Below are 22829 nucleotides of genomic sequence, written 5' to 3'. Positions count from 1 at the left end.
GCAAGTGCGTTATCGTGATCAGATGTCTGCCAGGCAGGAGAACGTCTATCTCTGTCGGTAAATATGGAAATGGGGTCCGTTGTTGGATTTATTTTTTTCCCATCGCCGTTTCCTCTGGTATTTTCTGTGCAGTTCATATAGAAGTGCCGTCTTTACAGTAAACGGGAAGTAAACATACGATTCTGCTGCAAAACCTGATGATGTCTGTCACGATGAGGTTTGTGATCATATCGACGCGAAACGAATAAATCTTAACAAGGAACTTTGATGCAGTAAGAGGTCATTTGGCCCATAAAGCTTGTGCTTCACCACCACCACATTAAAAATAAATCCATCAGGCTCTCGACTCGGTTTCATTGGGGGAAAGAGTGGGGATGAGAAAAGTGTGGCAGGTACAGGGACTTGAGTTTTATATGCAAATATAATAAATATTTTAAAACATTTGTTTATTATGATTTACCACTTTCCCTTGTATATATGGGTTGGTGTGTGTTTACCTGCCCCTGAAAATATAAGGGGGTATCATGAATGCTCTGGTTTTGCACGACGAGCGAGGGTGATTCCGGTAAACTGCTCCAGTACGTGGACCCCCACCCCCACCTCCTGATAAACCTCTTGTATTAAAAGTCCTCTAAAGGTATCTGGTATTCAGTATTCATTTCTTTAATCATAGCAAAATGCTGCACTGACTGAAAATAATCTTCCCAGCAATGGATGTTCAGGTGCCATTAAAAAAAAAAAAATTCATCCAAAAATATCACTTTTTATTACCCTCGCCGAAGGAAAGGTTATTGCTTTTGGGTCAGTTTGTCTGTCTGTGTTTGTTTGTCCGCACAGAACTTTAGTTGTTTTTTTGGATCCGTAACCACTTGCCGGATTGAGACAATTTTCAGTTTGAGCGACGACTCGTGTGAAATGTTTTAGGGCTGTTCCATAATTTTGGACGTACATTTTGGACACATTATTAAGATACCACAGACACAAAGATTGAGAATATGAAACTTTTATTTGGCCATGATATGACAAGTGTTTAGTAGAAAACAAGTAACAATGAAAAAAAAGTGTCAACACCATAATGACCTTGGAATAATTAAAAAAAAATACCATGTGTTCAGACGTACACAGAAAAAATGAATTTTCTGACTTCATAAGTTCAATTAAAAATTTCTGTGAAGTGTGCAGATTTTTTCAAAAAAATCACATCACACCAGTTAAAGTAGATGTTGAATGATGTGGAAATGTAAGAATAATGAGCAATTTAAACTGTAACTGGGAAATAATCGTGTTTGTTTTTTGTTTCGGACGTACAGTTTCAGTTGTACACAACCACTGTTTCAGACGTACACTATGTACGTCTGAAACAACACTTATAATATGTGCAAAAAGACATTTGTTGCAGAACTTTAATTCATCCTTGGTCCTTCTCAGATTACAGCACTTATCTATCATGTCAGCATAAGCAGTAAAAATGAATAAAATAGTTATTTTCAGAACTCAAGAAGAGTATTAACAGCTGATGTTAACAACATCCAGGCATGATAAGTACTTGTAAATTACAAAACCAGAATTTTAACAGTCGAACTATTATCATATACAAAAGACAAATAATACAGACTACTAAACTAACTGGCCAAATCAACAGAAACACGTGTGGTGGATAACTCAGTACTCTAAATTAATAACAGGAACATAAATTCTTGTATTTCGTTTTCACATGATCGAGGTATAAAGTAATGTATGTCAACAATCTACTGTAGCAGACATGCATTTATAAAAAAAAAAAGTTTGTGGGACCAAGGAAGAGTTTTGTATCAAAATTGCTATTTGTTACATACTGACATTTTGTTATATTATGCTTGCAAAACAATGAAATATAAACAGACAATTTAAACTTAACACTGCCACATAAGATATTTTTGTTATTAAGTGTCCTTTATATTGAGAGTGTAGTCACGGTAAATTTTATCCCTGTTACCATGGTAAATTAAAGTTGGTTGATGTTTAAGCAAAATATAGTATCACATGTACAAGCAAGTATAAATACTTTGAAGTCAAGATTTTCTATGAAAATAAAAAACATGAATAATAACTTGGTAAAGTGTTAAACAGATTAAAAAAAGACTAATACATGTATAGAGAGAGAATACCACTGGAACAATTATTCGAAGGGCATATTTTGCATTGAGAGAGGTGGAGGACCTCGATAAAAAGTAAACATATACTGACCTTGGCTACCAACAACAACTGGTGGGGATATTTTTTTTAATGACATTTTCGCGCAAGTAAAAAATTTGATCTGGGTCTTTTGGCCATCGCCAATAGCCACCTGCCTGGTGCATAACATTGACCCTGAGATTAGTGTTCGTTGCACCAAGCTCAATTACTTCACCAGGGAAGGTTTTCCCTTCATAGGCAACTAACACCCAGTCTCTTATCTGTGCATGCAATTTCTCAATTTCATCATCAGAGGATACAACTGACTCATCAAGATCCTCCACCTCCTCTCTAATGCGGACATGCTGCTGCTGACTAATGCTGGATAATTCACTGACAAGCAAGTGGTGTTGTCCAATTGGTGTTACACTGTGAATCTTGTGTGTGTTAGGGACAGGGATTGTGGTTTCCCAGTATGCATCCAAAGTTGCCTTCTTCTCTGCAATTTCCTCTTTTGATACGTACATTATCTCGATAGCAGGGTTCCTCTTAACTGCAACTTCATGGAAAGAAATTGGTGTTGATGCCATCACTTTCCCACTTCGAACGAATCTCCAGACAGACCGCTTCACTGTACCTCCAATTCCATCGATGACACCTTTGCCATGAGAAGTGGCAAAAAAGTGCCACATCATCCTGATGTTGAAGTCACCTCCCCACTTTGCCAAGTTGGAGAAGAGGAACCTTTGCTTAAACTGGGAGCTAGCACCATCTGACACGAAATGAACCTCAGAAATAGAAGGATGCTTTTCCTTCAGTTTTGTGACAATACGATCCATGAATGTATACACACTCAAATTGGTATGTTGTAGCTCATCAGAAGTTATGACCATGCTTTCTGTAGTGTTTTGATCTGCGTTGATCCAAGCATGGGCAGTGAAGAGGGTCACCTGTCCATGGTTCCAGTGAGCAGACTGTACCTCGTTTTGTTCAGACAGTGTTGCATTCTCGGAGAAATCTACCTGCAGTAGCACTTGCTCACCATTCACTTTCATCTTTAGCCCTTCAATGTAGGTCGCCTGCTGTCGTTTGACATACACATGGATGAGAAAGGGCTTTAGCTGCCACTTGAGTTCATCAGAAACCTCCTGTGCACTTGACTGTATCTCAACCTTGTGGACACCGTCGGTTGTCTGCCACTAATGATACATTAGGGGATTGTTGCACTCAGAAGAAGGCCGGTATTGTTCTATGTTGCCCCGACACTGGACACTCCATTGACATACACTCTTTCGATTCAGCATCACAAACAATGGCATCAGTGAAGTTGGAGATGTCAGTGATGTTGCAGCATTTACTCAATGCATTCAGAATCAGACGGACGTTTTCATGGTATGTACATACACACACATTGTGTGGAAGGGAATCAAACAGTTTGACATGTTTGGGTCTTCGGTCGCAAAATTTGCTTCTAGATATATCAGTATTGCTTTCTTTGCAGAAGAGGCTGTGAGCCTCTGACAAGCACATCAACATGTACTTGGTTTGAAAAAAGGTTTTTGTCTTTATGCCATTTTCATCTTTTCCTCTGACGATTACTCGGTCCTTGCGTCCAGGAGCTTGCCAAGACATGTCATCCCGCTCGTAAAAATCAACGACCATTTTCTTCATCTCTTCATCTAATCCTGGCCTTCCTGCCTGAGAAGTACCAGTGGCAACTTCTAATCCCATCTCACTGGCAATGGCGGCAGCAACAGCCTTTCTTTTGCAGGGTGAGATTGGCAGAGAAGAGCGCACTTTCATGACTGCTTTACTCATTGCTTGACGGGACTGGTAAGGCTGATTCGAAGAAGTTTCATCATTTGGTCTTTGATGCATTGATTTTCAACAGCCCTGTGAGCAGCCCATTCCCTTGCTGTCATTTTCTTCTTAGCTGCCATCCTTGATTTCGCTTTTTGCAGTCTCTCTCTTTCAAGATACTCAGTGGGATTATCCCTTAACGGGGCTCGGTATCTTGCAAGCCTTTCCTTCGTAGTGAGAGGCATTCTATCAAACAAACGAAAAAGAAAATGCCATTTATGACTATTCTTAACTTTCTGCACTTAAAATATTTAAATCTTTAAGTCATTAAGACACCACATGAATAACCACAAATTTGACATTTAAGGAACAAAGATTCTCACTAACACGGCTATATACGTATTTATGGAATTAAAAGAAATAATAAAAAATTTCATTAATAATCATAAACTTACATGTATACTGAAGGATTGGATACATAAATGTATTCTTTAAAAAGTGTAAATTCACTAAGATTGTTTTAACAAGGCTCTACAGCAAAGCAAAAAGTCAATATTAGAACCGTTTCGGACGTACATAAAAAGTGGTCTCAGACGTACAGTAAAAAGTGTACGTCCGAACACACATTTTTTCAGTAATTAGAGATAATTACAAAAATCTGAAGTTACACATTTGAAAAGCTACAAAAACTTGCTTTGCATTGAGATTTTACAGTTTATGGGAATTCAAGTTTTTTATGTAAGAATAAAAAAGGATGTTTTTTTGTTTCGAACGTACATGCAAATAATACATAAAATAAAACTGAAGAAGAGAACATAATTTATCACTTCCACATTCTCTTACCTATGGTTATGGAAAAAGTGATTCATTATGTTCATATTTATTGATGTAGTGAGTTAAACGGTTTACTTTTCCTTTACAAAAAAACTAAAATTGAATAGTACATTGTAAAAGTAGTTCCAGTGCAACGGTTAAATGGCTTCATTATAATCGCTCTCGTGACCTTGACCTTGGTAAGTGCATTTATAATTTACATTTTTGAACAGCTTGTACAATTCCTTTCAAAATGATATATATAATTTGTGCTGATAATTTCATTTTGAAATATTTACCCCCTGGTTGACAAATTTATGGAACTGCCCTTTAATGATGATTATGTCAGAGGTCATGTGGTGTGGCAGCCATGCAAGAAAACCAGAAAAACGTTGGACCTGTATTTCTGAAATGGCACCAAGGAAAAAAAAGAATGTAATGAGAAAGTATTCATGGGGGAGTGATTTTAAAAATAAATAAATAAATAATAACGTCATAGGTGTTTTTGTTATGATGTCATAATTGCATATGTAGAATGCTATATGAAAATTTTTGAGGGTCATCTCGGGATAAAATGGTCCACAGACAAAATTTCATGACGTCATCTGTCGTGTGATTCGGCAGCCATATTGTTGGAAAAAAAAAATCCTTAAAAAATCTTCTCTGAAGTGGCTGAGCAGATCGAGGCAAAACTTTACAAGAATGACCGCCTATCTTTGAGGAACAAAATGTTTACACGTGTCATGGATCACGTGGTTTGGCAACCATCTTGGATTGAAGAAAAAATATTAAATATTGTTTTCTCTGTAACCATTAAATCGATCGACATGAAATTTCACAATTATTATCTCGTATTCATGGGAAAATACATGTTTTAAATTTCAACTTGATCGGATGCATGGTCGGCAGCCAGAAATATTTAATTTTTTGATATGGAATGTTTTTTTGTTTGTTTGTTTGTTTTTAATGAGGCTCACTTGGCTGTGCCTGGATGGGTTTGGGGGTAGAGGAGTAGCAGCTGAAATGTGAATCCTATCCAGGTTACTCCTGATGACTTCATCTTTGCTTTTTCTTTGTTTGGGTTCCTTCTGATTACTCCATCGCAGGACTGTACCTATTTGGTCTTCTATTTGATTTCAATTGAATTTATTGTAATCCCATTCTAAATTCAATTGAATAATAATAAAAAAATATCATGGGTTAGGGTCAGGTGTCCGATCAAAACGGGACGTCTTGCTTCACGGTCATCACTGCCAGCAATTATAAAGTGGCAGTTCTAGTTGTCTTTAATTACATAACACATGCCACACAAAATAGACCACACAAAGCAAGTCCTGGAGAGGGTCTGCAATCTGATTGCTCTTTGTCTTGTTTGCATAGTTTTTGTTACAATTTGGACAGGATCACCCCAAAAATGCAGATTTTGACAAATTTTTCAACATTTTCCGGGGGGGGGGCATGCCTTCACCGCCCCCTGCCCCCCCCCCCCCGAGTAAAAACATGTTTCACCCGTTACTTTGCTATTTTGAAAAGTTCTGCAGTTTCACCAATGTACGTGTTTATAATGAGTGAAGGTGGTGCATGTATGTTTACACTGAGCGGAGGTTCACCGAGCACAGCAGGAGTTTGTAATTGAAGTGCCAACTGCTTGCCTTCTCAAACAAACTCTTGTTTGGAGTAGTCTTACTCTGCACTATTATATAATTTAACCATAAGTATACCAAAAAGCAAATCTAAAGGCCCGGTCACACCTTGACGTTTTAGCCAGCGATGGCAACGTATTAAAATGTATGTAAAACGCTGGCTTACGTTGAACTTTTGATGTTTTTTTTTTAAAGATTCGGACGTATTCATAGCGACTTGGTCTTATGTATAACGCATTGTTAACGGACACAGAACGTTTCGTTGTGTTATAGATAACTTATACCAACGAATGCTGAACCTGTTGTCGGCCTACACAACCGATGCCCAACGATAGTCTAACTTAGGCATAGCGCGTTGCACGCATCGCCGACGATGTCGTGACGTAGCCTATTAAAAGGCTGACGCACAAGGATTCGAATCATAACTGCCGTAGAAATGGAAGTGTCAACATCGCGGTCACACCTTGGCGATCTTGCCAGCGTATGCCGACCTAAGCAAAATGTGTCTAAAATGTTGGGGCACATCAAATACGGTATGAGTAAGTTTGGTATACGTGAGTACAATGCTAAAGTACGCTATCATACGTCGTAGTAAGTAGAGTACGTCAAGAAATTTTAAACATGTTCAAAATTTTACGACGTACTTGGCATGACTCGGTATGACACACGTTCCACATGCGATGGGGATAAGTTTTACACACGATATGTGGACGCTTACACACGCCCACAAAGGCTACTTATAAGCTACTCATAAGTCGAAACACGTCGCGGTAATGTCTTTCTTACGCGAAACTTATTTCTAACTTATATTATGTTTGACGTGCTTTGAACCAATTCTTTACGTAGTCCCAACACACATCGACGTATGTAGACGTATTCCAATGACGTCTTCCGGTCGACAAAAAAAAAAAAATTAACGTGTTTCTAGCTTTAAGGCCCGGTCACACCTTGACGTTTTAGCCAACGTATGCCGATTTTTGAATTTTTTTTCTAAAACGTTGGCACACGTTGAATACGTTATGGGTAAGTTTTGATAACATTGAGAGCACGCTGAAAAACACTGCCATACGTCGTTGTACATTGGCTTTAAATGTTGTACTTTTCGGTTGTCCTCAAATTTTTTTCATGCTTGAAATTTCACGACGTATGCCGGCGTATGACTCACACGTTCCGCTACGCTGGCCACAAGTTGTATGCACGGTCTGCGATCGTTGACAGACGTCAACACATGCTACTTATAAGTTAATCATAAGTTGAGACACGCCGAGGTAATGTTTAGCGTACCCGAAACTTATTTCTAACCTATGATTAACGTGTTGTTGGCACGTTACGCGATCGTTGCCACACATCGACAGACGTTACTTTACTCATAGGCTGAAAGACGTCGGTATAATGGATCGTCCTTGCGTCAGCGTCCACGGCCACGGCCAGGACACTTATTTGCAGCATTCTTCAAACTTTTCTTGGGCATGACGAGGATGTTCACACTTCGATGTCTAGCTTGGCTATGATTCCAATTGTCCATCGGCAGCGTCTATTTAAAATAGTCGAGTTTGAGCGTTTTAACACGTTCAGAAGAAACGCTTCAAATTTCCAAACCCCAGCGTCAAAAAACAAAGGCGAGTGACAGCAATTTAAATCGTTCATTGTAAACAATGAAAATAGCTGAGTGGTACCGTTTAAAAGTCGTTGAGTGTAAAAAAAATCCAATTGTTGAGCGCAAGCGTCTACTTTCAATCGTGGAGATGCAGCCATTTAAATCGTTGAGTGGCAGCCTATGAACCTACCCGTGGACACGCGGACGCAAGGACGATCCATCATAACCCACACCCTCCCCCTCACACTCACCTACTACTGCCAACATGACCAAACTACTACTAATACTAATACTAATACTAATACTAATACTAATACTAATACTAATACTAATACTGATACTGATACTGTTACTGCTGACATGGACATCGACTCAAAAAAGGAACTCGAAAACACTGTTGGGTTCCCCTTTTATGAACACCATTTTTATATACCAATTCCCAAAACCGCTGGGAACACGTCTTTATATGGCAGTTGTAAGCTAGAAACACGTTAATTTATTTTTTTTGTCGACCGGAAGACGTCATTGGAATACGTCTACATACGTCGATGTGTGTTGGGACTACGTAAAGAATTGGTTCAAAGCACGTCAAACATAAGTTAGAAATAAGTTTTGCGTAAAAAAGACATTACCGCGACGTGTTTCGACTTATGAGTAGCTTATAAGTAGCCTTTGTGGACGTGTGTAAGCGTCCGCATATTGTGTGTAAAACTTATCCCCATCGCATGCGGAACGTGTGTCATACGCTGAGTACGTCGTAAAATTTTGAACATGTTTAAAATTTCTTGACGTACTCTACTTACTACGACGTATGATGGCGTGCTTTAGCGTTCTACTCATGTATACCAAACTTACTCATACCGTATTTGACGTGCCCCCAACGTTTTAGACACATTTTTCTTAGGTCGCCATACGCTGGCAAGATCGCCAAGGTGTGACCGCGATGTTGTCACTTCCATTTCTACGGCAGTTATGATTCGAATCGTTGTGCGTCAGCCTTTTAATAGGCTACGTCACGACATCGTCGGCGATGCGTGCAACGCGCTATGCCGAAGTTAGACTATCGTTGGGCATAGGTTGTGTAGGCCAACAACAGGTTCAGCATTCGTTGGTATAAGTTATCTATAACACAACGAAACGTTCTGTGTCCATTACTAAATATGTTATGCATACGACCAACTCGTTATGAATACGTCCGAATCTGGAAAAAAAAACATCAAAAGTTCAACGTAAGCCAGCGTTTTACATACATTTTAATACGTTGCCATCACTGGCTAAAACGTCAAGGTGTGACCGGGCCTTTACAACTGCCATATAAAGACGTGTTCCCAGCGGTTTTGGGAATTGGTATATAAAAATGCTGCTCATAAACTGGGAACCCAACAGAGTTTTCGAGTCCTTTTTGAGTCGATGTCCATGTCAGCAGTAACAGTATCAGTATCAGTATCAGTATTAGTATTAGTATTAGTATTAGTAGTAGTTTGTTCATGTTGGCAGTAGTAGGTGAGTGTGAGGGGGAGGGTGTGGGTTATGATGGATCGTCCTTGCGTTTAACGATTTAACGATTTAAATGATAAACTCAACGATTTAAATGGCTGCATCTCCACTATTGAAAGTAGATGCTTGCGCTCAACAATTGGATTTTTTTACACTCAACGACTTAAACAGTACCACTCAGCGATTTTCATTGTTTGCAATGAACGATTTAAATTGCTGTCACTCGCCTTTGTTTTTTTGGAAATTTGAAGCGTTTCTTCTGAACGTGTTAAAACGCTCAAACTCGACTATTTTAAATAGACGCTGCCGATGGACAATTGGAATCATAGCCAAGCTAGACATCGAAGTGTGAACATCCTCGTCATGCCGAAGAAAAGTTTGAAGAATGCTGCAAATAAGTGTCCTGGCCGTGTCCGTGGACACTGACGCAAGGACGATCTATTATACCGACGTCTTTCAGCCTATGAGTAACTTAAAAGTAACGTCTGTTGACGTGTGGCAATGATCGCGTAACGTGCCAACAACACGTTAATCATAGGTTAGAAATAAGTTTCGGGTACGCTAAACATTACCTCGGCGTGTCTCATCTTATGATTAACTTACAAGTAGCATGTGTTGACTTCTGTCAACGATCGCAGACCGTGCATACAACTTGTGGCCGGCGTAGCGGAATGTGTGAGTCATACGCCGGCATACGTCGTGAAATTTCAAGCATGAAAAAATTTGAGGACAACCAAAAAGTACAACGTTTAAAGCCAACGTACAACGACGTATGGCAGTGTTTTTCAGCGTGCTCTCAATGTTATCAAAACTTACCCATAACGTATTCAACGTGTGCCAGCGTTTTAAAAAAAAATTCAAAAATCGGCATACGTTGGCTAAAACGTCAAGGTGTGACCGGGCCTTTAGTGTTTTGGGGGGAGGAGGGTAGGTCGTAGGTCTGGCAATACATTTGTAGATTGTGACAGAGATGATGTAATTTTGCTTGTGATGTTTCTTGTGGTACCTGTGATGACCCCAAACCCCATCATCCCTCTATTTATCCATTACTTATTTTCACCTTAGCACCAAGACTCCTGGCCCGGGTGCTCAGTCTGCTCTTCGTGCCCTAGCTCGCTCCGGGATGAAGATTGGCCGGATTGGTAAGGAGATTAAAATGGAGTGATTGGTGTAAAGGTGATGAGTCGGAGTGTGGTTTTAATTATTTTTTGGGGAGATGACCAGTGCTGTTGCATATTGTTGAAGCACATTATTTTGATAGGCATCAATAAACATTGAAACTAACTTGGTTTTATTTTCTCTTCCAGAGGATGTCACTCCTATCCCAACAGACAGCACACGCAGGAAGGGTGGTCGCCGTGGTCGCCGTCTGTAAAGATCGATCCTATGATTTATCTTATGACCACCTGTTTGGAAATAGAAGAATAAATAAAAAAAACCAGTATCAAGCTTTTGTAATTGTCTATTGTATGAACACAAATGCTTGTAATTGAGTTGAAGTACAAGAGGTTTAAATGTTGGTTTATAAATAAACTTTACATTCATTCACATGGCCTTAAAAATGGGTGTCCATAACATGCTTCAGACTAATGAATATGGTCTGATGTTCCATCAATAAACCCACTTGGTTTCGTTCTTTACTGGAGTTTGTGGGATTGAAAAACCGATCTGTGTAAAGGTGCAGAGATTCTTCAATACAACACTTTGCCATTCCCAGACCTGGGGCCTGAGCTCAAAATTGTGGAGGATATGCACATTATACAGACATCTTCAATAATTGGTAGCATTCCACAAACACACATGGAAACGTGATCACCTGATGGTCAAGGATCTCTCCCCCCACGCCACCCCATTCCAGAGAGCTTGAGATATGAAGTACTTTCAATCAATTAGAGTTAATCACGTGAATGAGAGGATAGCTTCTCAGGGTGCTGTGCATAAAGTTCTGATTTGCACCAGATGCATATCATCAAGATATATATATATATATATATATATATATATATATATATATATATATATATATATATATATATATATATATATATATATATATATATATATATATATATATATATATATATATATATATATATATAAACATGCCATTCATCTTGATCTCAGCTTTACTCGATGTAGAGGGATTTCACTGACTCCATTGTCCCTGGTACAAAATTGTAACCCACTCTGAACATTTAAGGAAGTAGAACCTATAACACTAAAGCAAGTGGAGGCTTTCTCATTTACTCACTAAAGCACTCAAGTTAACGTATGTTTACCTAGCATCATTACTCGAACACAACTTTTTGAAATATGCTACTGCATATATTGTTTTTGGCCTTATCTCTCAATGGTGAAGAATCGCTTAAAAAATTTCTCAGCTCTGGATCTTCACCAAAATCTAATCTATTCCTCATCCTCACACACACAACCTGTCCACCAAATTTTGCCCGAATCTGTCCACAACTTTTTGAGATGTCCTGCTCAAAACAAACAAGAAAGAAGTCATGTAGAGCACTTGTGAAATCCATAAAGCAAATTTGACCATAAAAATAATTGGTTGAATTCAGTCACCTGAGATGCAAATCCTCTTAAAATTTCAAGTCAATCGGATGAAAATTGAGGATTGTAGAAATCTCACCAAAGTTGTTGACCTTTTGACCTCAAAATCAATAGGCTTTGCTTCTGGCCAACTCGACCATTTTGTGAATATAAATTTAAAATTGTGACCTGTATATGTTTTTTTCTTTTTCTTTTGTATACCAAGTTGAGGCTCGTGTCGGAGCTAATGCACAGAAACATACAGTTGTGCCAGAGGCAGCACAGCAACCCCAAAACATTGAACCTCCTCCATGTTTGACTGTGCGGAAGGTGTTCTTTTCTTTGAAGGCTTCATTTTGTTTTCTGCAAACAGAGATGTGCTTTTCCAAGAAGCTCTAATTTGGTTTCATCTGTCCACAGGACATTCTCCCAGAAGGATTTTGGTTTGTTCAAGTGTGTTTTGGCAAACTCCAGTCAGGCTTTCTTATGTCTCTCAGCTGTGGGGTCTCCGTGGGTCTCCTACCACGAACCCCCTTTCATTGAGTTGGTGACGGATGTTGTGAGTTGAAACTGTCGTACCTTATGTTTGAAGGTCAGCTTGAATGTGTTTGTCAGTTGATCGAGGTGAATTTGATTTGTGTGATCTTTCTCCACCATTAAAACAATCCTTCACTGCAATCTTCGATCAAGTTTTTTTTTTTAGGTCATCTCTATCATCTCAGTAGAGATGACCTAATAATAACAGTCTCGAAGTCCGTCCGCCTGTCCGTCCACAATCAAACCGAGTGGAGACAAATAACCAATAGTGGAATGGATAGAGGTCGATGAGACATGCACAACGATATAACTTTCAAGGTAGTCCAAGGTCGAGTTCAACATCACGAGGCTGTCAAAGTTGCGAAAATCGTCGATTTCAAATCGTATCTCCTCCCTCATTTATCAAGAGAGATCAAATCTTAGTGATTCAGATACTATGGACTATTATCTCAAACAACACGAGCCATTTTTTTGAAATTTGCTCTCGTTCCGATTTTACAGCCCTTCAAACTTCGCTCTGATTCCCCGTATGGGCCGTTCATAAAGTACGTACATACAAAAATAAAAGTTTTAACTTCGGAACCGGAACTCTCCGAGACAAATATTTGAAGCTTTTCTCAGATTTAACTAAAACAATGGAACACAAGTTTATATGCACACTTACTTTCATTTATGACTTTAACATTGTCTTGAATGTCAATTTGTACTTTTATTTTCATAAATGACGTGCTGTGATATTAAAAGTAAAAGGTAAATTACACCGCGAGGGACTGCATCGTCATGACTTACAAACATCGGTTCATAAGGAACTGCTGGCTTCGCAAGTGATTAGCGATGTATGAGGGGGTGGGTCACGTGGGTGGTTTAAAGCCCACGTTACGGCTGTGTACAGGGGTGGGTGGTTTAAAGCCCACGTTCGGCCTGAGACAGGATTGGGTGGTTTAAAGCCCACGTACGGCCTGTGTACAGGATTGGGTGGTTTAAAGCCCACGTACGGCCTGTGTACAGGGGTGGGTGGTTTAAAGCCCACGTACGGCCTGTGTACAGGATTGGGTGGTTTAAAGCCCACGTACGGCCTGTGTACAGGATTGGGTGGTTTAAAGCCCACGTACGGGCTGTGTACAGGATTGGGTGGTTTAAAGCCCACGTACGGCCTGTGTACAGGATTGGGTGGTTTAAAGCCCACGTACGGGCTGTGTACAGGATTGGGTGGTTTAAAGCCCACGTACGGGCTGTGTACAGGGGTGGGTGGTTTAAAGCCCACGTACGGGCTGTGTACAGGGGTGGGTGGTTTAAAGCCCACGTACGGCCTGTGTACAGGGGTGGGTGGTTTAAAGCCCACGTACGGGCTGTGTACAGGGGTGGGTGGTTTAAAGCCCACGTTACGGCTGTGTACAGGGGTGGGTGGTTTAAAGCCCACGTACGGCCTGAGACAGGATTGGGTGGTTTAAAGCCCACGTACGGCCTGTGTACAGGGGTGGGTGGTTTAAAGCCCACGTACGGGCTGTGTACAGGGGTGGGTGGTTTTAAGCCCACGTACGGCCTGTGTACAGGATTGGGTGGTTTTAAGCCCACGTACGGGCTGTGTACAGGGGTGGGTGGTTTAAAGCCCACGTACGGGCTGTGTACAGGATTGGGTGGTTTAAAGCCCACGTACGGGCTGTGTACAGGGGTGGGTGGTTTAAAGCCCACGTACGGCCTGTGTACAGGTTTGGGTGGTTTAAAGCCCACGTACGGCCTGTGTACAGGGGTGGGTGGTTTAAAGCCCACGTACGGCCTGTGTACAGGATTGGGTGGTTTAAAGCCCACGTACGGGCTGTGTACAGGGGTGGGTGGTTTAAAGCCCACGTACGGGCTGTGTACAGGGGTGGGTGGTTTAAAGCCCACGTACGGCCTGAGACAGGATTGGGTGGTTTAAAGCCCACGTACGGGCTGTGTACAGGATTGGGTGGTTTAAAGCCCACGTACGGCCTGTGTACAGGGGTGGGTGGTTTAAAGCCCACGTACGGCCTGTGTACAGGGGTGGGTGGTTTAAAGCCCACGTACGGCCTGCGTACAGGGGTGGGTGGTTTAAAGCCCGCGTTCGGCCTGAGACAGGATTGGGTGGTTTAAAGCCCACGTACGGCCTGTGTACAGGATTGGGTGGTTTAAAGCCCACGTACGGGCTGTGTACAGGGGTGGGTGGTTTAAAGCCCACGTACGGGCTGTGTACAGGATTGGGTGGTTTAAAGCCCACGTACGGGCTGTGTACAGGGGTGGGTGGTTTAAAGCCCACGTACGGCCTGTGTACAGGATTGGGTGGTTTAAAGCCCACGTACGGCCTGTGTACAGGGGTGGGTGGTTTAAAGCCCACGTACGGGCTGTGTACAGGATTGGGTGGTTTAAAGCCCACGTACGGGCTGTGTACAGGGGTGGGTGGTTTAAAGCCCACGTACGGGCTGTGTACAGGATTGGGTGGTTTAAAGCCCACGTACGGGCTGTGTACAGGGGTGGGTGGTTTAAAGCCCACGTACGGCCTGTGTACAGGTTTGGGTGGTTTAAAGCCCACGTACGGCCTGTGTACAGGGGTGGGTGGTTTAAAGCCCACGTACGGCTTGTGTACAGGATTGGGTGGTTTAAAGCCCACGTACGGGCTGTGTACAGGGGTGGGTGGTTTAAAGCCCACGTACGGGCTGTGTACAGGGGTGGGTGGTTTAAAGCCCACGTACGGGCTGTGTACAGGGGTGGGTGGTTTAAAGCCCACGTACGGCCTGAGACAGGATTGGGTGGTTTAAAGCCCACGTACGGGCTGTGTACAGGATTGGGTGGTTTAAAGCCCACGTTCGGCCTGAGACAGGATTGGGTGGTTTAAAGCCCACGTACGGCCTGTGTACAGGGGTGGGTGGTTTAAAGCCCACGTACGGCCTGTGTACAGGGGTGGGTGGTTTAAAGCCCACGTACGGCCTGCGTACAGGGGTGGGTGGTTTAAAGCCCGCGTTCGGCCTGAGACAGGATTGGGTGGTTTAAAGCCCACGTACGGGCTGTGTACAGGATTGGGTGGTTTAAAGCCCACGTACGGCCTGTGTACAGGATTGGGTGGTTTAAAGCCCACGTACGGCCTGTGTACAGGATTGGGTGGTTTAAAGCCCACGTACGGCCTGTGTACAGGATTGGGTGGTTTAAAGCCCACGTACGGGCTGCGTACAGGGGTGGGTGGGTGGTACGACGGCTGCATCCATACTTTATGAAAGTGGTGTCGGACTACATGAAAGCGTTTCAGAAGATGAAGGTGAGCCTGTCGTCATCGTGAGGGGGAAAAATATCCCCGTTCACAGGAACATTTTCGACGTGATGTTGAATCCGTGGACGTCAATAATTGTTCCATATTACTGTATTACCGTAGTTAATAATTACTGATGCATTTGAGATAAATCTACAGTTCGTTGTAATCTTCAAGTATTGTGATGTGATATGAGACCGCATATGACGGGTGGGTCACTTGCCTGCATACAGAGGGGGGTGGGTGGGAGGTCACCAGCCTACATACAGAGGGGGTGGGTGGGTGGTCACTAGCCTGCATACAGAGGGGTGGGTGGGTCACTAGCCTGCATACAGAGGGGGTGGGTGGGTCACTAGCCTGCATACAGAGGGGGTGGGTGGGTGGTCACTAGCCTGCATACAGAGGGGTGGGTGGGTGGTCACCAGCCTGCATACAGGGGGGGTGGGTGGGTGGTCACTAGCCTGCATACAGAGGGGGTGGGTGGGTGGTCACTAGCCTGCATACAGAGGGGGTGGGTGGGTGGTCACTAGCCTGCATACAGAGGGGTGGGTGGGTGGTCACTTGCCTGCATACAGAGGGGTGGGTGGGTGGTCACCAGCCTGCATACAGAGGGGGTGGGTGGGTGGTCACTAGCCTGCATACAGAGGGGGTGGGTGGGTGGTCACTAGCCTGCATACAGAGGGGTGGGTGGGTGGTCACCAGCCTGCATACAGAGGGGGTGGGTGGGTGGTCACTAGCCTGCATACAGAGGGGGTGGGTGGGTGGTCACTAGCCTGCATACAGAGGGGTGGGTGGGTGGTCACTAGCCTGCATACAGAGGGGTGGGTGGGTGGTCACTAGCCTGCATACAGAGGGGGTGGGTGGGTGGTCACTAGCCTGCATACAGAGGGGTGGGTGGGTGGTCACCAGCCTGCATACAGAGGGGGTGGGTGGGTGGTCACTAGCCTGCATACAGAGGGGGTGGGTGGGTGGTCACTAGCCTGCATACAGACGGGGCTGGGTGGGTGGTCACTAGCCTGCATACAGAGGGGGTGGGTGGGTGGTCACTAGCCTACTTACAGAGGGGGGTGGGTCACCAGCCTACATACAGAGGGGGGTGGGTGGTTTTGAAACCTGGAAGTAGAGCGTATGTACTTTATGAACTGCCCCTATTCCAGTGTGGCACAGAGTGACTTACTTTCGACCTCTGGCAGAGATGATCGGCACTCCCGCTCGGGGGTATTTCTTTGTTTTGTTTTTTTTCTGTGCGGCCACGTCCAGGGAGGTTGGCTACAGTGCCTTGGACCTTGAACTTCCTGATAACATTGTGTATGGTGGACACAGGAACATCAAGGTCTCTGGAATGAATTGTAGCCTTGAGATTGTCCATGCTTGGCTATAATCTTGTGTCTGACCTCCTCAGACAATTCTCAGGTTTTCTTTCTTTTCTCCATGCTTATTGCGGTACACACAGTGACACAAAACAGCAGAATGTCTCCTTTTCTCAATTCAAACTTGTTGAATGAGTGGTTTTTACATTGCAGGCACCTGCAACTCACCACAGGTGAGTTCATTTCAAGGTGAAGGAGAATCACCTGCTTGAAATTTAATTATTTCTAACAACGTCTAAAAGGTGACAATAATATTGTCCAGGTCATTTTAGGATTTCTATGTGGAATAAGTAAGATTTAGTAAAAAAAAAAATTCAGATCTTTTTAGGGTTAGAGTCCTCATAAAGGACATAGTCCTTTTAGGGTCCTCATAAAGCCGGACGTCCGTCCGTCAACAATTTTTCTTTCCAATCTTGATGAAACTTAGTGTGTGGGTAGAGGTCTGAGTGTTGCACAACGATATAACTTTTGTCAGGGTCAAGGTCACGAGGTCACGTAAGTTATAAAAATCGCCATTTTTCAAAACCTATCTAGTCTGCCATTCTACAAGATATTCGGCAACTGTTTATTGATTATGATAGTAAAAATTATTATCTTGTATCTAACCGGACAGATTTTTGAATTTCCTTCCCATTTGATAGTCACGTGATCTGGAAGATGGCCAAAAACGCCGATGTGATTCACAAAGAAGGAAGGAAGGAGAAATGAAATATAAATATAAAACATATTTATACATTTTCCGCCGAAGGTGCAAAAGTTTCAAAACCCGATATGTAAACGTCGGCATTTATTTTTAAAATATAATTTCGAGCGCGCACGCCAAAATGCCGAGTCATCTTTAACCAAACTGCACAGTCAAGCTGCGCAGTAACTGCGCAGTAGTCTTCGGTCATAACTGAACATTGAGAACTTGTGGTATTATAGAGATGACCGTCACCCCCACACGGGGGTAATTTTTTTTGTTTGTTTTGTTGCACTGCAAACCAAAGAAATACATCTGTGGATACCAATTTTTTTTTTAATCTTAACAATTTTCTGGAAGTTAATGGGGCATAATTGAAAAATGTGCAAGGGTGCCAATATTTTTGGCCACGACTGTTCAACAAGGCAGGAGACGAGGGGTGGGAGAGGGAAGTACAAAATAGTGGGTAACAAAGACAATAGGATATCTGTGGAAGGGAGAGGGATGGGGGTGGTATGTGGGGAAAACAAGATGGTACTACAGAGAATTTGAAGGAGGTGGGTTTGGGGTGGATTAACAGGGGAAGTAAAGATCAAGATTTTGGACGGGGGAAGATATGAGATGGTGGTGAACAGCTGTTTTGAAGACCTGGTGGGAGGAGTGGGATTGAAGAGTGTGGGGGAGGTTGTTCCAGAGGTGGGAAAAAAAGAGGAATGGGAGTGTGAAGGTGAGCAGTGATTCGTAAATGTGATAGTTTTACCAGCAGGGGGTTGTTGGTGGACCTTGAGCGCTCTGAAGAAATATGGGGGGAGATCGCAGACAGAGTGGGGAGGGCGGGGGGCGAGACGGTAGAAGACAGGAAGACCACCGACCTGCCTGCCGTGAGAGACACAAAGACTCACCCTCATCGCGGGAGATACCAATGGTCTTAAATGCCTTGGTTTCCACAGCGTGAAGCTGAGAAAGGTGGGAGGCGGGAGCACCAGCCGATAGGGGAGAGCAGTACTCCATCAGGCTGCAGACAAAAGCTTTGTATGTGGTCAGGAGCTCAGGTGGGCCGAGGAAGTACTTTGCATGACGGGGGATTCCCAGTCGGCGACTGGCTTTGGAGGCCAGCTTGGAAATGTGAGGCCAGGTTGGAAAAGTTTTATTTATTTATTTTCTTTTTATTTGCAGCACATGGCTGATGGGGTGGCTGTGCAGGAAAGTTATTTCCCACACTGAATAAATTGCAAATTTCTGCCCAAATTGAAGTCAAGCCTGGCCAGCCAGTTTGTTTGAGCCAAAAGCGGACCCCACAAGGAGATGGAATTGGGGCCATAGTAGTTATAGTAGACCAAAATGCCAGCAATAACTCGCCTCCGCTAACGACATCGATGGGTCCTCCGGCTTAACCTATTCAGTGGAGTGAGAAAATGGATACTTTGCACTTCTCTCGATACCCTCCAATGAACCCTTTTTCTCTCTCTCTCTCTTTCTCTCTCTCTCTCTCTCTCTCTCTCTCTCTCTCTCTCTCTCTCTCTCTCTCTCTCTGTCTCTCTCTCTCTCTCTCTCTCTGTCTCTCCCTCTCTCCCTCTCTCCCTCTCTCCCTCTCTCCTTCTCTCCTTCTCTCCTTCTCTCCTTCTCTCCTTCTCTCCTTCTCTCCTTCTCTCCTTCTCTCCTTCTCTCCTTCTCTTCTTCTCTTCTTCTCTTCTCTCTCTCCCTCCCCCCCCAACAGGGTTTTTTTTTTTCATCATTCATTTGATCACTTTTTCTCTACAGATCGAGATATCAAAGGATTTTCATCCGTCAGGATTTCATAATCCTTTTTTCTCAACACTACAAAGTGATACAATTCACTTTTAGTCAAAAACGTAAATTTTCTTTTTGGAAGGATGCCTTGAGGCCAGAATGAGAGTTGTGTTACTTTGTACAGTCTGGACCCTTATCCGTGTCACTGTCGTCTGATCAAGAAGCCAGCATGCTGATCAGGGTGGACGTCAGGTGTTTCTTCCCTCCTCCCCTCCCTACTACTCTGCAATGTGAAGAGCAGTTTGCATCACCTCACCTTTTTTGTTCCTCTTTTCTCCAGTTTGTTGAACCACTTTCCCTCGACTGTTCAATCACACTTCCTCCCACTGCTTCAAGCAAGTGATGCACGACCATCTTATGTCATCCTCAATCTCAACCTGTGATCTTGTTTTTCTCCTATTAACCACACCGACCCAACCCCCTGACTCACACGTTAGTTTTCTCCCACCCCCTCCTCTTTTCATCTCAATTCCCTTGCTGAATGTGTCCAATTATTACCTCCGCCACCAAAGATGGAGGTTTTGTTTTCACCCCTCTCTGTCTGTCTGTTTGTGTACAGGATATCTCAAAAAGTTGTGGACAGATCCGGACGAAACCTGGAAGACAGGTTGGGTGTGTGACCATGACAAATTGATTCCATTTTAGTGAAGATCTGAATCCAGATCTGGATGCGAGAATTATTTAATTTCAAAGTGATTCTTCACCATTGGGAGATCGGGCCAAAAACGATATATAGCATGATATTTCAAAAATGTATTGGACCCGATATGTTCTCGTGGATCAGGCATTACAGGGCAGAGGTAAACGCTCTAACGAGTGCCCTTCCAGTTGATATTTAGTTGTCTTTTTACCCTTTGCCACTTCACTCTTCCATGAGCCTCGAGTTTGCATCCCAAATAATTATTTCTAAAGACGTGCATTGTTTATGTTGCCAAACAATCGAACCTCTCTCTGCAGACCTTGTGCATCAGATAACCACAAATTCCTCTTAGTAGAATGTTGTCATCTCTTGCATATGAACCACAGCTTAAAACCAATGCAACTTTGTTATTTTCCAATAAAAGCAGAGCAGTGTGTGTGCAAGATCATAAAACCATATCACACTCCCAAATATGATGGCTGAGCTTTTAACAACACTCACTCAGTGGCTTAGTCCGGTATAAACGATATAGGTATAAACATCTTAGGTATAAACGAGCAGCCCAGTGCTTCGTATGACATACTGAATGGTGAAAACTTGAAACACGATTCGAGTTAAACCCGCAAGAGTTGAGTCTGGTTTCTCTGTAAACCCACCCTGTCGTTATGCCGGTGGAATGTCACTGCATACCGTTCGCCTTGACAACTTTCATATGCACAATGAGCCTAGAATGGGAAGCTTGGTTTTAGATCACATAAACAACTAGAAAGGCACTCGGTAGGGTGCATACCTCCGCCACGTAATGCTTGATCCACGAGAAAGCGGTGAAAACATAACCTCCTTCACCTTTGGTGGCGGAGGTCACAATAATTACTGCATATATTTACAAAAAACCCCAAAACATTCAAACCTTAACATGAAAACTAAATACCTGAATGCAGTCGTACAATAATCAGAGAACTCGGACAAAAGTCTGTACCGTGAGGCTGTGTCAAAGTAATGCCTCATAATTTTTTTTCTCCAAAACAGGTGAAGACAAGTAGAGCTACATTCAAAGTACACCGCCACCATGCCAAATATATAAATAAATAACGTAACCTCCAGTGTGCCGTGAAGCACGTAGAGACGAAATTGGGACAGCTCAGTGTACAATAATTGATTGATAATTGCAAAATTAAAAAATAAATAATCATAAGTTAATTTCTCAATTGGCTAATCGCATACCTAAACCACCAATTTCATCCAAATGCGTAACTTTTTTGAAAATTAATTAATGAATCGGGGAAAATCGAATAATTAATTAATTAAAAAATACCCTTGATAGCCAAATCACCTGTACACCGTCATGTCCAAGTATCGGCTTCCTCGCTCAAAGGATGGCTGAGATGTCGTCCGGAAAAACAAAAAAGAAAATCAAACGGAGTAAAAACTGAGTACATCCTTCCAGCACGCATCATCACCGGAGAGCTTTAGGCGCCCAGCAATGACGTTACACAGCACCTGTAGATAGAATAGAGAGGGACGGTGTACAATATTTGAATGAAACAGAGACAAATACTGACATCAATCATTCTGCCAGGGTGCATATTTATTTCTCAACGTAATCACCACTGCAGTCGACACGTTTATACCAACGTGCAAGTAGTTTTGTGATGCTGTCATGATAGAACTGTGCGTCCTACTGACTTGACTAGCGCTTCACAGCAGCCTTGACATAATCGTTGGAAGAAACGTTCTCCACGAAGGTGTTCCTTCGATTTGGGGGAAGAGACGAAAATCTGATGGCGCCAAGTCGGGGATGGTTATCCTTTGTGGAGGTACTCCATTTATCTTCTCTTGCTCTCATCTCCCGCACTTCACCCTTAAAAGCATTTAAAAAGTCATGCTGCCCTCTGCCATCTTGACTGACGTAGCACTGAGACATCTTATGTCAGAATTGCAAAACCGCACAAAGCGGTGCGAGGAAATAATATGCTGTTTTCGTTCGAATATCTTTACCTGTTTTGGATAAAAACAAGTAAAAAAAGACATAAAATGTCAGAGCCCTTGTTGTTTTGGTAATTTTGCTGTATGGAGTTAAAGGGATAGCCATTATTTCGGCAAAACAAAAATCGCCGCCAGTCTACCAGTCGGCCATCTTGGATCTGATCTCGAAAAAACACGACGTGCTTATGTAAACCATCATTCATTATTATCTTTGTGCCAAGTTTGAACAAAATCAGTAAATGCATGTCCGAGAAATGGTTGAGGCCGTGTTCGACACTGGGTTTTTAGTCAGTTCCGAAGGAAGCTTTTTTTTTTTTCTTTTTTTTTCACAACTAACAGTCGGCCATCTTGGATCTGATGTCAAAAAACACATGACGTGAATATGTAGACCGTCATATGTTGTCTTTGTGACAAGTACAAATAAAATCAGTCCATGCATGGCCGAGAAATGGTTGCAGATGCACGCACACACGCAAGCACGGACTCGAAAATCAAGACCAAATCCATAAGCCCCCGTTT

The 22829-nt window shown here is 42.8% G+C and overlaps 2 protein-coding genes across 3 annotated transcripts in view; one reads left to right on the top strand and one right to left on the bottom strand.

Moving 5' to 3' along the window:
• RPS14 (ribosomal protein S14) overlaps positions 1 to 11052 on the top strand; it is a 26323-nt gene extending 15271 nt beyond the window's left edge. Inside the window, exons 4-5 of the mRNA XM_085894572.1 lie at positions 10570 to 10646; positions 10812 to 11052. Coding sequence (XP_085750698.1) covers positions 10570 to 10646; positions 10812 to 10879 — 145 coding nt within the window. The 3' untranslated portion in view covers positions 10880 to 11052. The remainder of the gene's footprint in view (positions 1 to 10569; positions 10647 to 10811) is intronic.
• Positions 972 to 22715, bottom strand: LOC147019813 (uncharacterized). 2 transcript variants are annotated; one of them, XM_085894569.1, is made up of 2 exons: positions 21658 to 22715; positions 972 to 4200 (listed from the first exon to the last, which is right to left on the bottom strand). In XM_085894569.1, exon 2 carries the CDS (start codon positions 3207 to 3209, stop codon positions 2232 to 2234), a length of 978 nt encoding a protein of 325 aa, XP_085750695.1. In that variant the 5' UTR covers positions 3210 to 4200; positions 21658 to 22715; the 3' UTR covers positions 972 to 2231. The 2 variants fall into 2 exon arrangements, with proteins under 2 accessions (XP_085750695.1, XP_085750696.1); XM_085894570.1 differs by lacking the exon at positions 21658 to 22715 and adding an exon at positions 10790 to 10914.
• Positions 22716 to 22829: the final 114 nt, after the last annotated feature.

The sequence above is a fragment of the Eptatretus burgeri genome, chromosome 9 (genome assembly GCF_056783735.1).
Source record: "Eptatretus burgeri isolate ZD-2024b chromosome 9, Ebu_testis_v1, whole genome shotgun sequence".
Lineage (NCBI taxonomy): Eukaryota > Metazoa > Chordata > Myxini > Myxiniformes > Myxinidae > Eptatretus > Eptatretus burgeri.
Note: the sequence above shows the minus strand (reverse complement) of the source record. Positions and strands in the feature narration are given on the sequence as shown.

What these genes read in the sequence shown, in the direction of transcription:
- LOC147019813 (XM_085894569.1), bottom strand. Translation starts at nt 3,209, where the DNA reads ATGAAAGTGAATGGTGAGCAAGTGCTACTGCAGGTAGATTTCTCCGAG.